General features: G+C 41.1%; 5 protein-coding genes across 5 annotated transcripts in view; 2 read left to right on the plus strand and 3 right to left on the minus strand.

Moving 5' to 3' along the window:
• Nucleotides 1-11,902, minus strand: part of LOC129795447 (mediator of RNA polymerase II transcription subunit 1) — a 1,235,552-nt gene that overhangs the window by 172,546 nt on the left and 1,051,104 nt on the right. The window lies entirely within an intron of this gene.
• LOC129795587 (chitobiosyldiphosphodolichol beta-mannosyltransferase) lies at nt 590-2,827 on the plus strand. Its single transcript, XM_055837014.1, has 2 exons — nt 590-1,839; nt 2,550-2,827. The coding sequence occupies exons 1-2, from the start codon at nt 728-730 to the stop codon at nt 2,758-2,760; spliced, it is 1,323 nt and encodes a 440-aa protein (XP_055692989.1). The 5' UTR covers nt 590-727; the 3' UTR covers nt 2,761-2,827.
• Nucleotides 2,797-3,670, minus strand: LOC129795703 (transmembrane emp24 domain-containing protein eca). Its single transcript, XM_055837174.1, has 3 exons — nt 3,538-3,670; nt 3,100-3,467; nt 2,797-3,015 (listed from the first exon to the last, which is right to left on the minus strand). The coding sequence occupies exons 1-3, from the start codon at nt 3,659-3,661 to the stop codon at nt 2,866-2,868; spliced, it is 642 nt and encodes a 213-aa protein (XP_055693149.1). The 5' UTR covers nt 3,662-3,670; the 3' UTR covers nt 2,797-2,865.
• Nucleotides 3,761-5,180, plus strand: LOC129795622 (histone-lysine N-trimethyltransferase SMYD5). Its single transcript, XM_055837063.1, has 3 exons — nt 3,761-3,863; nt 3,926-4,053; nt 4,121-5,180. Exons 1-3 carry the CDS (start codon nt 3,816-3,818, stop codon nt 5,136-5,138), a joined length of 1,194 nt encoding a protein of 397 aa, XP_055693038.1. The 5' UTR covers nt 3,761-3,815; the 3' UTR covers nt 5,139-5,180.
• LOC129795669 (DDRGK domain-containing protein 1) lies at nt 5,502-6,545 on the minus strand. Its single transcript, XM_055837134.1, has 2 exons — nt 6,387-6,545; nt 5,502-6,316 (listed from the first exon to the last, which is right to left on the minus strand). The coding sequence occupies exons 1-2, from the start codon at nt 6,481-6,483 to the stop codon at nt 5,535-5,537; spliced, it is 879 nt and encodes a 292-aa protein (XP_055693109.1). The 5' UTR covers nt 6,484-6,545; the 3' UTR covers nt 5,502-5,534.

Genomic DNA, 11,902 nt, shown 5'->3' on the forward strand with positions numbered 1-11,902 from the left:
AAAAGTCTTTTCTTTGGAAGATAATTGAGGTCAAAGTCAGAATCCAACGTGGAGGATCAAATTGGTAATAACTACCAGTCAAAATCCCATACATTTTAGACATTGTTTTGAGGTTATGTTTTCCCATATTTCCCAAAGAAAGTACTCTTGTTCCATTTTCCCCGAGTGAAAATTATTAATATGGACGAATTTTATTGCCGGAAGTAATTAAAAAGTTACTTGAAGAATCAAAGTTAGTGATGATTTAGGCGCAATAATAAATTAGGCAAAATTGCAGCTAAAAAGTCGTTTTAATTGGCAATTTTGCATCGATTTTACGCAATTTTTTTCAGTGACGATTTTCTTAATTAAATATTTAGTAATTATATGCAGGAATGCTTCAAAGAGATTGAGAATTAGTGAAACTTTCGATCCTCGTTCAATAAACTGATTAATAATTAATTATTGAGCATATTTTATCAGCTGGTAGTTATTACCAATTTGATCCTCCGCGTTGTGCCAAATATTGGGTCCTCAAAGTGTTAAATATAAAAAAAAAACATTTTATTGATCAAAACGTCGCAAATGGGTTAACAGTTTGAAATAACGAACTTTTTTTGAATGGGAGAAAACGCCGACTTTGGCCGACAGTGGACAATTTTGCGCGTCAGGAAGGAAATGTTTACGTGTACTTTTCTGCGAGACTTCCTGGACTGAGTGAATCGCTTAAGTAGCCAATAATCCGACAATGTCGGTGCGAAAGAGGGTGTGCGTTGTGGTCCTCGGTGATATTGGACGCAGCCCCCGGATGCAGTATCACGTAAAGAGTCTCCTCGAACACAATTTCACCGTGGATCTCGTGGGGTACGTTGAGACTCCACCCCTAGCCCAGATTACTGCGAGTGATCAAGTGAAGATTCACGAACTCAACCCTTTCCCGAATCTTGAACTTCCACGCCTCATAAACTACGTAACAAAGACAATTTGGCAATTTCTCACGCTCCTTGTGGCCCTGCTGTCGATCTCTCGTCCGGATTTGATGCTGTGTCAGAATCCACCGGCAATCCCCACGCTTTTTGTGTGCTACTACTACTGCTGGCTCCGGAATACGCGTCTCCTGGTTGATTGGCACAACTACACCCACACAATCCTGGCACTGACATCCACGGAAACGAGCCTGGTTGTGCGGATTGCCCGCTGGATGGAAGGCTACTATGGGCGTCGTAGTGCTGGGAATCTCTGTGTTACGGAGGCAATGAAGAGGAATCTCCTGAAGGTGTGGGATATAAAGGCTACAGTTCTGTATGATCGCCCCCCGGAACATTTTCGCCCCATCTCCCTGGAGGAGCGACATGAGCTGTACATGAAGCTCTCCACGAGCATATCGGAATTCCTCACACGTACATCGGATGACTTCAAGGAAAGTGGAGTCATTGAATCCACAAACTTCACACAGAGACTCAGCAATGGTACCATTCTGGCTAAACCATTGCGTCCGGGAATACTCATAAGTAGCACCAGTTGGACACCCGATGAAGATTTCTCCGTTCTCCTGTCAGCTTTGGAGATGTACGAGGAGCACGTTCGTGGGAAGCCTCGTGGGGAATTCCCAGATCTCGTGTGCATCATCACAGGGAAGGGGCCCCAGAAGGAGTTTTACCTGAATGTGCTGAAGGGGAAAAAGTGGCAGCATGTGTCCGTCGCTACGCCCTGGCTTGAGAATGAAGACTACCCCAAACTCCTAGCAGCTGCTGATCTCGGTGTTTGTCTCCACTGGAGCTCCAGTGGTCTGGACTTACCTATGAAGGTTGTGGATATGTTCGGATGTGGACTTCCGGTGTGCGCCATCAACTTCCAATGGTTAGTTCCAATGGGGAAGGAGGTATCTTTTATCCAAAAGACCTTCCTGAACAACAAATAATCGAATCTTATTAGAATAATCGAAGCATTTTAAAAAACGAAGCAGGATACTCAAAGCTTTGAAAAGTTCAATTTACACTACCCATCAAAAGTTTCCGGGCAAGCAAAAGTGGCTGTATCTTTGGTTGTGGCCCGTTGTGGCTAACCGATTTTTAAAAATTTATCAGATTTGGAAAGAGAATTAAATTACCTTTCCAACGACAATCTATTCATTAAAATCAGTGCACTAGCGGCCGAGATGCAAGAGGTCAAAGTGAAAAATTGTGAAAAAAAACGCTTTTGCCTAGCTTTACCAAAATGGCTGCAAAGAAATAACGGGTTGACCGATTTTCAAAAATTAATCAGTTTTGGAAAGGTGAGAAATGTACCTTTCCAAAACTAATAAATTTGTAAAAATCGGTTCACCACAGCCGGAGATATAGCCACTTGAAATTTGCCTTCAAAAATACGCCATTTTAGCTTGTCCGGAAACTTTTGACGAGTAGTGTAACTTTTGAGGAAGTGTAGGGCAAAGAAAAATTCACACAGGTAGGCAACTCCTCAGACTCGTGTCTTTTGAGTAACTATCGATATATCTTCAGGTGGTATAGTATCCTTTCTGGGGAAGTCCTTCAATGGAACCTCTCACAAACCCTTTCATTTCCTTTCAGTCTCGAGGAGCTCGTTCAGCATCGCACGAATGGCTTCATCTTCAACAATTCCGCTGAACTCTTTGAACATCTCATCTATTGGTTTGAGAGATTCCCCGACAACATTGCCCTGCATTCGCTAAAGGAGGAAATGAACAAATCCCTGAGGAACTTCCAGCAGCTACGATGGAAGGACAATTGGGATCGTGAAGCTCTTACGTACTTCCAGTAATATTGCAGTCAGGAAGCGAGGAGGAAGAATCATTAATCATTCTCATTAAATAATTTTCATGTGAAAATCTTTTGTTTTAATATAAATTAGCGAAAATTGTGTTCTCTAGACGAGCTTCTTTGCCTCGAAGAAACTCTTGAGATGGCGCATCTGCCAGAAGCCCATTGCCAGGAGGACAACTGTCTGAATGAGGGACCACCACAGAACACGGGAGTTTGTACTCTCACTCGTCTGCCGGAATCTCTCTTCACGGTACTGCAATGAAAAAAAAAAGATATCCGGGAAGGATAGAATTGAGGTTAGAATCATCTCAGGGAGAGAGAAAGAATCTTCTCTTACCCTTTGATAGTTTTGTTCCTTCGTAATCTGATCCACCTGATCCAGAAGCTGTCGCATACGCAGCTGCAGCTCTGTTAGCTTCTCTTTCTGTGCCACATTGGCATAATCAATGGCGTGCTCTCCCACCTGGATGTCCAGGTGCACACGTAGCTGGGATCCACTGAACCAGGCACTACTGTTGGAGTACATGCAAATCACATGCTCACCCGGGGTGTGGGATGTAAAGGAGATTCTCCCATCTGAACTGTACACCCGCGAAAGGATTGTCTTATCATCCGGATCCCGTACCTCCACATGCATCCCAATTCCCGGAGATGATGGCATAAAACCCCCCGAACGTGGATCATACAATTCCACCTTGTAATTAACTGGAAGAAACCACCCCAAGGAATTCCATTAGAATAAACATCCTGACCAAGATGACATAACCTCACAAACCTATGACGGTAGTTTCATCGGGAATTTCCTCAATGAAGCACTTCCTCTCCGTTTCGCCAATGTGAAAGTACAGCGCATTGCTGCAATGGAGACTAACAACCAGGACTACAATCCACTTCCACATCTTTTTATGCACAAAAATCCGCACGAAAGTTTTTCCCAAAGAGACACGTCACCCGTTCACTGTGTTTCCGCTAGAGGGCTCTGTTGTTCTTTTCTCTTCTTTCCACGCGCTTTCTTCGCGATTCGCAAGAAGAATTTTATTTATTTTCGAAGAAATGGCCGGAAGTACGTGTGGTTTTGAGATTATTCTCACACCGGATAAGGTAAGAGGTGGGAAGGAAGCAATTTTCACGAAATGTTTCAAGTTTGCTTGCTTCCATTGCAGGGAAAATGCTTGAGGGCTACGCGAAAGTTCCGGAAAGGTGAGGCAATCATCGAGGAATCTCCATTGATTTCCTGTCAATTCCCCTGGAATGCCTTCTATGGGTATCGTGCCTGTAGCCACTGTCTCAGGTGAGGAGCTTAGAGATTCCCTTTCAGTGAATTTTCTGATTAATTGTCTGGTTTTCCTTCCCTACAGACCCCTGGAGACAGCTGAAGAGTGTGCCAGACGCCTTGCAGATGACCCGACAATCACCCTGCCCTATCCGGAACACTGTTCAATCCTCAAAAGTCTCACGGCACAGGTGAAGTGCCCTGTATGCGGCGTGGCGTACTGCAGTGAAAGTTGCCTGACGGAAGCATTCCAGAAGTACCATAAAACCCTCTGCAAGCTGAAGACACCCCTCCAGGGACTCCTGGAGATGTGGCGCAATATGCACTACCCGCCGGAAACGTGCAGTATCATGCTGATTGCAAAAATCTTCGCCACAGTGCGCCAGGCAGGCAATCCCACGGAGATTCTCAGCATTCTCCGGGAATTTCAGAGTGAGGATGTTTGCAATAGGATTTATCACAAAATTCTTGGGGAACAATTCGTCGAGCAGCTCGCAACGCTCCATGAGTACATGAAGAGTATCTTCATTGAGCCAATTTATGCGGAATTGCTGTCTCCGGAAAACTTCAAAGCCCTCTTCATCCTTGTTGGGCGCAATGGGCAGGGAATCGGGACGAGTTCCTTTGCAGCGTGGCAGAAGAATCTCGAGAAGGTGGACATTGACGATCGAGCGAGTCTGGAGAATGACATTGCAACGCTTTATGATAAATTTGAGGAATTTTCCGGATCATTCCTGGACGTGGAGGGATCGGGATTGTATGTGGTGCAGAGTAAACTCAATCACAGTTGCCTACCAAATGCTGAGATCAAGTTTCCCCACTCCAATCACACCCTGATGATATCTGCTGTGAAGGATATTGAGCCTGGTGAGGAGATTTGCATCTCATACCTCAGTGAGTGCCTCCTCAATCGTTCCCGGCACACCAGGCATAAATTCCTCAAGGAGAACTACCTGTTTGTGTGTCAATGTGAACTGTGTACGAGTCAAATTGCCGATCCGGATGTGACGAGTAGTGAGGATGAGGATGAGGAAGCAATGGAGGCAGATGAGCAGGAAACGTCAAAAGCTTCCAATGCCATGGAAACGTTGGATATCAACTGAGAAGAGCCGGACTGCAATGCAATAAAGAAAAGGACTCGTGAACTCTGACGTCTCTTCATTTACTTCCCCAGGAAGTCGTCCAGGAGATGCCCAGGATGTACAAAGAAGAAACTCCCGGAAAGTCAATCATAACGCGTTCAGTTATAAGAGTTGGTATCAGAGACTCTAGCTACGACTAGTCAATGCTGCCCTCTTTTAAGGCTAGAGGTTTCTGATGTTCCAGAAAGGGATTCGGAGATATTGCCTAAAAGATATTGGGATGTCTAAAACGTGCTCATACCAAGTTTGAGCTCGATCTGAGGTGGTCGGTTTTTCCGATGATTACAATACTTTGTATACCATGATTGTGGTATACCAACTATAATTATGAAAAAGTAAGTCAAACTTTATTTCCCATTACGTAGAAACAGGTACAAGATTAATGAGGGTATTGCTGGATTCAGCCAATTCTACTATTGATACCCTCCCACGTTGCCGGATGAACTTAGCCACAGCCTGAAGTTCAGCTTCGGAGATGTGAATGAATTTCCCACGATCATCAATCACCCCTGTGAGGGTTCCCCCATTCTTCAGGTCCGTGATACGATCAATGACAGCCTGTGTCTTCATCTTGAAGTGCGTGGCAAGATCCTCCAGCACCACAACCTTATTTCGCTGAATGTACTCCACAAATTCCTTCAGGAGATTCTCCTGATCTTCATCACCTTCCTCAAAGCCCTCCTCTTCAACGTCAAAGGAAGCTTTAAGCTTCAAATACTCCTCATATTCCTTCCTCTCGCGCTCTTCCTGTGCCCTCTTTTCCGCCTCTTCACGTGCCTTCTCCTCCTCACGTTCCTTCTCCTCCAACTTCCGACGTTCCTCCTCCTGCAGAGCTTCCTTCTTCTTTCGTTCCTCCCTCACGCGCAACTCCGCCTCACGCTGTGCCTTCTTCTCAGCCTTTGCTTCGAGCTTTGCTCGCTTCTTTGTACCCATTTTTTCACCTGAAAAATCAGGAACTGCCCTCTCAGCACCCTCCTCATCAGCTCCTTCCTCCTCCACATCATCATCTTCTGCAGCAGCTGCCTCTGCGGCGTTTGCCTGCCTCAAACGATTCCTCTGATTCCGTGCAAGTTGGGCACGTCTCGGAATACCCTCCTGCACCCGCATTGGGGCCCCACGTCGTACCTGGGGCGGATTATCTGCAAAAGAAAGTACGTGTGACATATGAAAGGAATCCCCAAAGAATCTCTTCTCTGAAGGCTTTCTTACCATCTTTCTTGGGTGTCTGTTTGCGTAGGAAGAACAGGGTGGTCAGGAGGACAATTAAGAGACTCACAGCAATCCCAATTAGCACGTAGAGATCCATTTTTCTAAAGGAAAAAAGGAAACTTTCCAGTGTCTCGTTCCGAACACTTTCTTCTTGTTCTTCGTTTTAACCTTAAAAGCGCCCTCTGTCAACTCAACTAGGACTTTTTACGCGCGATTTATATAATTGTAAATTTTCATGAAACCTTTCAAAGTATTATAGACATTTTTTTGTTTTGTAGGTGTCCTGTAGGGTTCTGGGGGCTGATGGAGGAATTCTCTGGGTAAATTAGAGCCGGAAAATGCAGTTTTTTAATGAATTTTCACGAAATTATTTTTTCTCTAAAGCCGTTCATTTTGAAAAATTTCATTAACACGTTAGAGATTTTATTAAAATTTAAAAATGATAACAGACGCTGATTTGGCCAGCAAGAGAACTAATAAAGAAAACTACTGAAAAATCAGCACGAACGGTTCAGTCGCTTAGAAGAAGTTTATTTGCTCCATTTTCTTTGAAATAGATATTTTTAAAATTATTTTTCTAAAAGAAAGATCTTTCTTATTATCTTAACCGATTTAGGTTTATTTATTACTTGAAGTGTAGCTAATTAATCAAAATCGAATTAATAGTCTTGGTTAATGTTTGAAGTCTCGACTAATGATTTTTTTAAAAATATATTAGAGCGGCTGTTTAAACTGAACTGTTTAACCGATTTTCTTTTAAAAATCAGTGCATTTTGAGATATTTCTTAATCTTTTTTTTTGCAAAATAAAATACTTTATGCTGTGACCTCAGAAAAAAATTTTCTTGAGCTTTCCTTAAGTCTTTAAGAAGACTTAATTCTTTCATTTAACTTTTCAAGATCTTTTAAACAAATAAAGCAGCTAAACAGCTAAAGAATTTTTTAGAACTCCTCAAAGAACCTTCCTATGCTTTAGAATTAAAGGAAAAATTTCTTGGAAAAAGGATGTGAGAAAAAGAACATTTTGAGGGTTAATTTGAATATTATTTTTTGAGAGAAAATTGTGTCAATGTTTTTTTCTCTCCCACACCATTGTCGGACCATTTAATTACTTTCTCATTTACAATAAATTTCTTCATGTTTAGCATAAAACTCATAAGAAAGTGTTGCCTTTATTCAATGTGGGAGGGATCCAAAAGGAATTACAATGTAACACGTTTTTTATGTAATTTGAAAAGCACGATATGAATCACAAAACACCCTCCTGGCAAATCGATAGTTGCATGAAAACTACATACAGTACACCCCCGCAGTTTAGAAGGAATTTAAATTTTCTAGTCACGAAGTGCTAATGCATCCTAAAATGTGTGGCATTTTTGGGAGAAGAGGACGCTTACACAGAAAGGAAAATTCATGCATGAATACTTTTGGTGAAATATGAGTTTCGTGCTGCTATTGAATTTTCCGATAGTTTCTTATGCAAATCTCTCGTAAACATCAGGTGTGGTTTATGCTACATTTTTGTACACTGAAAAAAATATATTTAGTTGGTAAACGGTGGTAAATCTGATGATATATATTTGGTATAAAAAATAATAAAATTGTTTTAAATCTAAACTTCAAGGTAAAAATTGAAAATTCTTATTTTTTGCATTTGAAACTTCCCTTTGGTACATATCGATCAGGCTCATCGACGAACCTGCGGGTACGGGATAACACAAAAATCCATTCAGATTTGCTCTAAAATCAACAGGAGAGCCAGAAAATGCAAAAAATTTATTTCAGTCAAAATTATGTCTAAACTTCAAGGGAAAAATTGAAAATTCTTATTTTTTGCATTTGAAACTTCCCTTTGGTACATATCGATCAGGCTCATCGACGAACCTGCGGGTACGGGATGACACAAAAATCCATTCAGATTTGCTCTAAAATCAACAGGAGAGCCAGAAAATGCAAAAAACTGATTTCAGTCAAAATTATGTCTAAACTTCAAGGTAAAAATTGAAAATTCTTATTTTTTGCATTTGAAACTTCCCTTTGGTACATATCGATCAGGCTCATCGACGAACCTGCGGGTACGGGATGACCCAAAATTCCATTGAGATTTTCTCTAAAATCAACAGGAGAGCCAGAAAATGCGAAAAACTGATTTTAGTCAAAAATATGTCTAAACTTTAAGAGAAAAATTGAAAATTCTTATTTTTTGCATTTGAAACTTCCCTTTGGTACATATCGATCAGGCTCATCGACGAACCTGCGGGTACGGGATGACACAAAAATCCATTCAGATTTGCTCTAAAATCAACAGGAGAGCCAGAAAATGCAAAAAACTGATTTTAGTCAAAATTATGTCTAAACTTCAAGGTAAAAATTGAAAATTCTTATTTTTTGCATTTGAAACTTCCCTTTGGTATATATCGATCAGGCTCATCGACGAACCTGCGGGTACGGGATGACCCAAAAATCCATTCAGATTTGGTCTAAAATCAACAGGAGAGCCAGAAAATGCAAAAAACTGATTTCAGTCAAAATTATGTCTAAACTTCAAGGTAAAAATTGAAAATTCTAATTTTTTGCATTTGAAACTTCCCTTTGGTACATATCGATCAGGCTCATCGACGAACCTGCGGGTACGGGATGACCCAAAAATCCATTCAGATTTGCTCTAAAATCAACAGGAGAGCCAGAAAATGCAAAAAACTGATTTCAGTCAAAATTATGTCTAAACTTCAAGGTAAAAATTAACAAAAAACAACACACATAGCCATTTGTCCCATTACTGGGGTTGGCTTCTCACACACAAATTTTGGCTTTTGATTTTAATGACCGGCTGCCGACCTGACGTCAACCTCAGAGAGGCACTTTTGTTGCATTGTGACTTTGTGTTAGGAATATTCCTCATTCATAAGTTTTTATCACAAGCAACGGTGCAGAGCAGTCAATATCAGTTCAAGAGTTGCCTCTCGTTGTAATATTGCACTGGTGGGAACGAGTGGGGGCATTCCTGACCGAATGAGATCTTTTTTCATATCTGCATTACAGCCAATCGAACACCACCGAGCCTCGAACCCGCCGACCCTCCCAGGGACAGAGCAAACGGACACTGGGACCGTTTGCTTTGCCACTGCTCTACTGGGCCGACTCTTCAAGGTAAAAATTGAAAATTCTTATTTTTTGCATTTGAAACTTCCCTTTGGTACATATCGATCAGGCTCATCGACGAACCTGCGGGTACGGGATGACCCAAAAATCCATTCAGATTTGCTCTAAAATCAACAGGAGAGCCAGAAAATGCAAAAAACTGATTTCAGTCAAAATTATGTCTAAACTTCAAGGTAAAAATTGAAAATTCTTATTTTTTGCATTTGAAACTTCCCTTTGGTACATATCGATCAGGCTCATCGACGAACCTGCGGGTACGGGATGACCCAAAAATCCATTCAGATTTGCTCTAAAATCAACAGGAGAGCCAGAAAATGCAAAAAACTGATTTCAGTCAAAATTATGTCTAAACTTCAAGGTAAAAATTGAAAATTTTTATTTTTTGCATTTGAAACTTCCCTTTGGTACATATCGATCAGGCTCATCGACGAACCTGCGGGTACGGGATGACCCAAAAATCCATTCAGATTTGCTCTAAAATCAACAGGAGAGCCAGAAAATGCAAAAAACTGATTTCAGTCAAAATTATGTCTAAACTTCAAGGTAAAAATTGAAAATTCTTATTTTTTGCATTTGAAACTTCCCTTTGGTACATATCGATCAGGCTCATCGACGAACGTGCGGGTACGGGATGACCCAAAAATCCATTCAGATTTGCTCTAAAATCAACAGGAGAGCCAGAAAATGCAAAAAACTGATTTCAGTCAAAATTATGTCTAAACTTCAAGGGAAAAATTGAAAATTCTTATTTTTTGCATTTGAAACTTCCCTTTGGTACATATCGATCAGGCTCATCGACGAACCTGCGGGTACGGGATGACCCAAAAATCCATTCAGATTTGCTCTAAAATCAACAGGAGAGCCAGAAAATGCAAAAAACTGATTTCAGTCAAAATTATGTCTAAACTTCAAGGTAAAAATTAACAAAAAACAACACACATAGCCATTTGTCCCATTACTGGGGTTGGCTTCTGACACACAAATTTTGGCTTTTGATTTTAATGACCGGCTGCCGACCTGACGTCAACCTCAGAGAGGCACTTTTGTTGCATTGTGACTTTGTGTTAGGAATATTCCTCATTCATAAGTTTTTATCACAAGCAACGGTGCAGAGCAGTCAATATCAGTTCAAGAGTTGCCTCTCGTTGTAATATTGCACTGGTGGGAACGAGTGGGGGCATTCCTGACCGAATGAGATCTTTTTTCATATCTGCATTACAGCCAATCGAACACCACCGAGCCTCGAACCCGCCGACCCTCCCAGGGACAGAGCAAACGGACACTGGGACCGTCTGCTTTGCCACTGCTCTACTGGGCCGACTCTTCAAGGTAAAAATTGAAAATTCTTATTTTTTGCATTTGAAACTTCCCTTTGGTACATATCGATCAGGCTCATCGACGAACCTGCGGGTACGGGATGACCCAAAAATCCATTCAGATTTGCTCTAAAATCAACAGGAGAGCCAGAAAATGCAAAAAACTGATTTCAGTCAAAATTATGTCTAAACTTCAAGGTAAAAATTGAAAATTCTTATTTTTTGCATTTGAAACTTCCCTTTGGTACATATCGATCAGGCTCATCGACGAACCTGCGGGTACGGGATGACCCAAAAATCCATTCAGATTTGCTCTAAAATCAACAGGAGAGCCAGAAAATGCAAAAAACTGATTTCAGTCAAAATTATGTCTAAACTTCAAGGTAAAAATTGAAAATTTTTATTTTTTGCATTTGAAACTTCCCTTTGGTACATATCGATCAGGCTCATCGACGAACCTGCGGGTACGGGATGACCCAAAAATCCATTCAGATTTGCTCTAAAATCAACAGGAGAGCCAGAAAATGCAAAAAACTGATTTCAGTCAAAATTATGTCTAAACTTCAAGGTAAAAATTGAAAATTCTTATTTTTTGCATTTGAAACTTCCCTTTGGTACATATCGATCAGGCTCATCGACGAACGTGCGGGTACGGGATGACCCAAAAATCCATTCAGATTTGCTCTAAAATCAACAGGAGAGCCAGAAAATGCAAAAAACTGATTTCAGTCAAAATTATGTCTAAACTTCAAGGGAAAAATTGAAAATTCTTATTTTTTGCATTTGAAACTTCCCTTTGGTACATATCGATCAGGCTCATCGACGAACCTGCGGGTACGGGATGACCCAAAAATCCATTCAGATTTGCTCTAAAATCAACAGGAGAGCCAGAAAATGCAAAAAACTGATTTCAGTCAAAATTATGTCTAAACTTCAAGGTAAAAATTGAAAATTCTTATTTTTTGCATTTGAAACTTCCCTTTGGTACATATCGATCAGGCTCATCGACGAACCTGCGGGTACGGGATGACCCAAAAAT

This window comes from Lutzomyia longipalpis, chromosome 4, assembly GCF_024334085.1.
Source record: "Lutzomyia longipalpis isolate SR_M1_2022 chromosome 4, ASM2433408v1".
Taxonomy (NCBI): domain Eukaryota; kingdom Metazoa; phylum Arthropoda; class Insecta; order Diptera; family Psychodidae; genus Lutzomyia; species Lutzomyia longipalpis.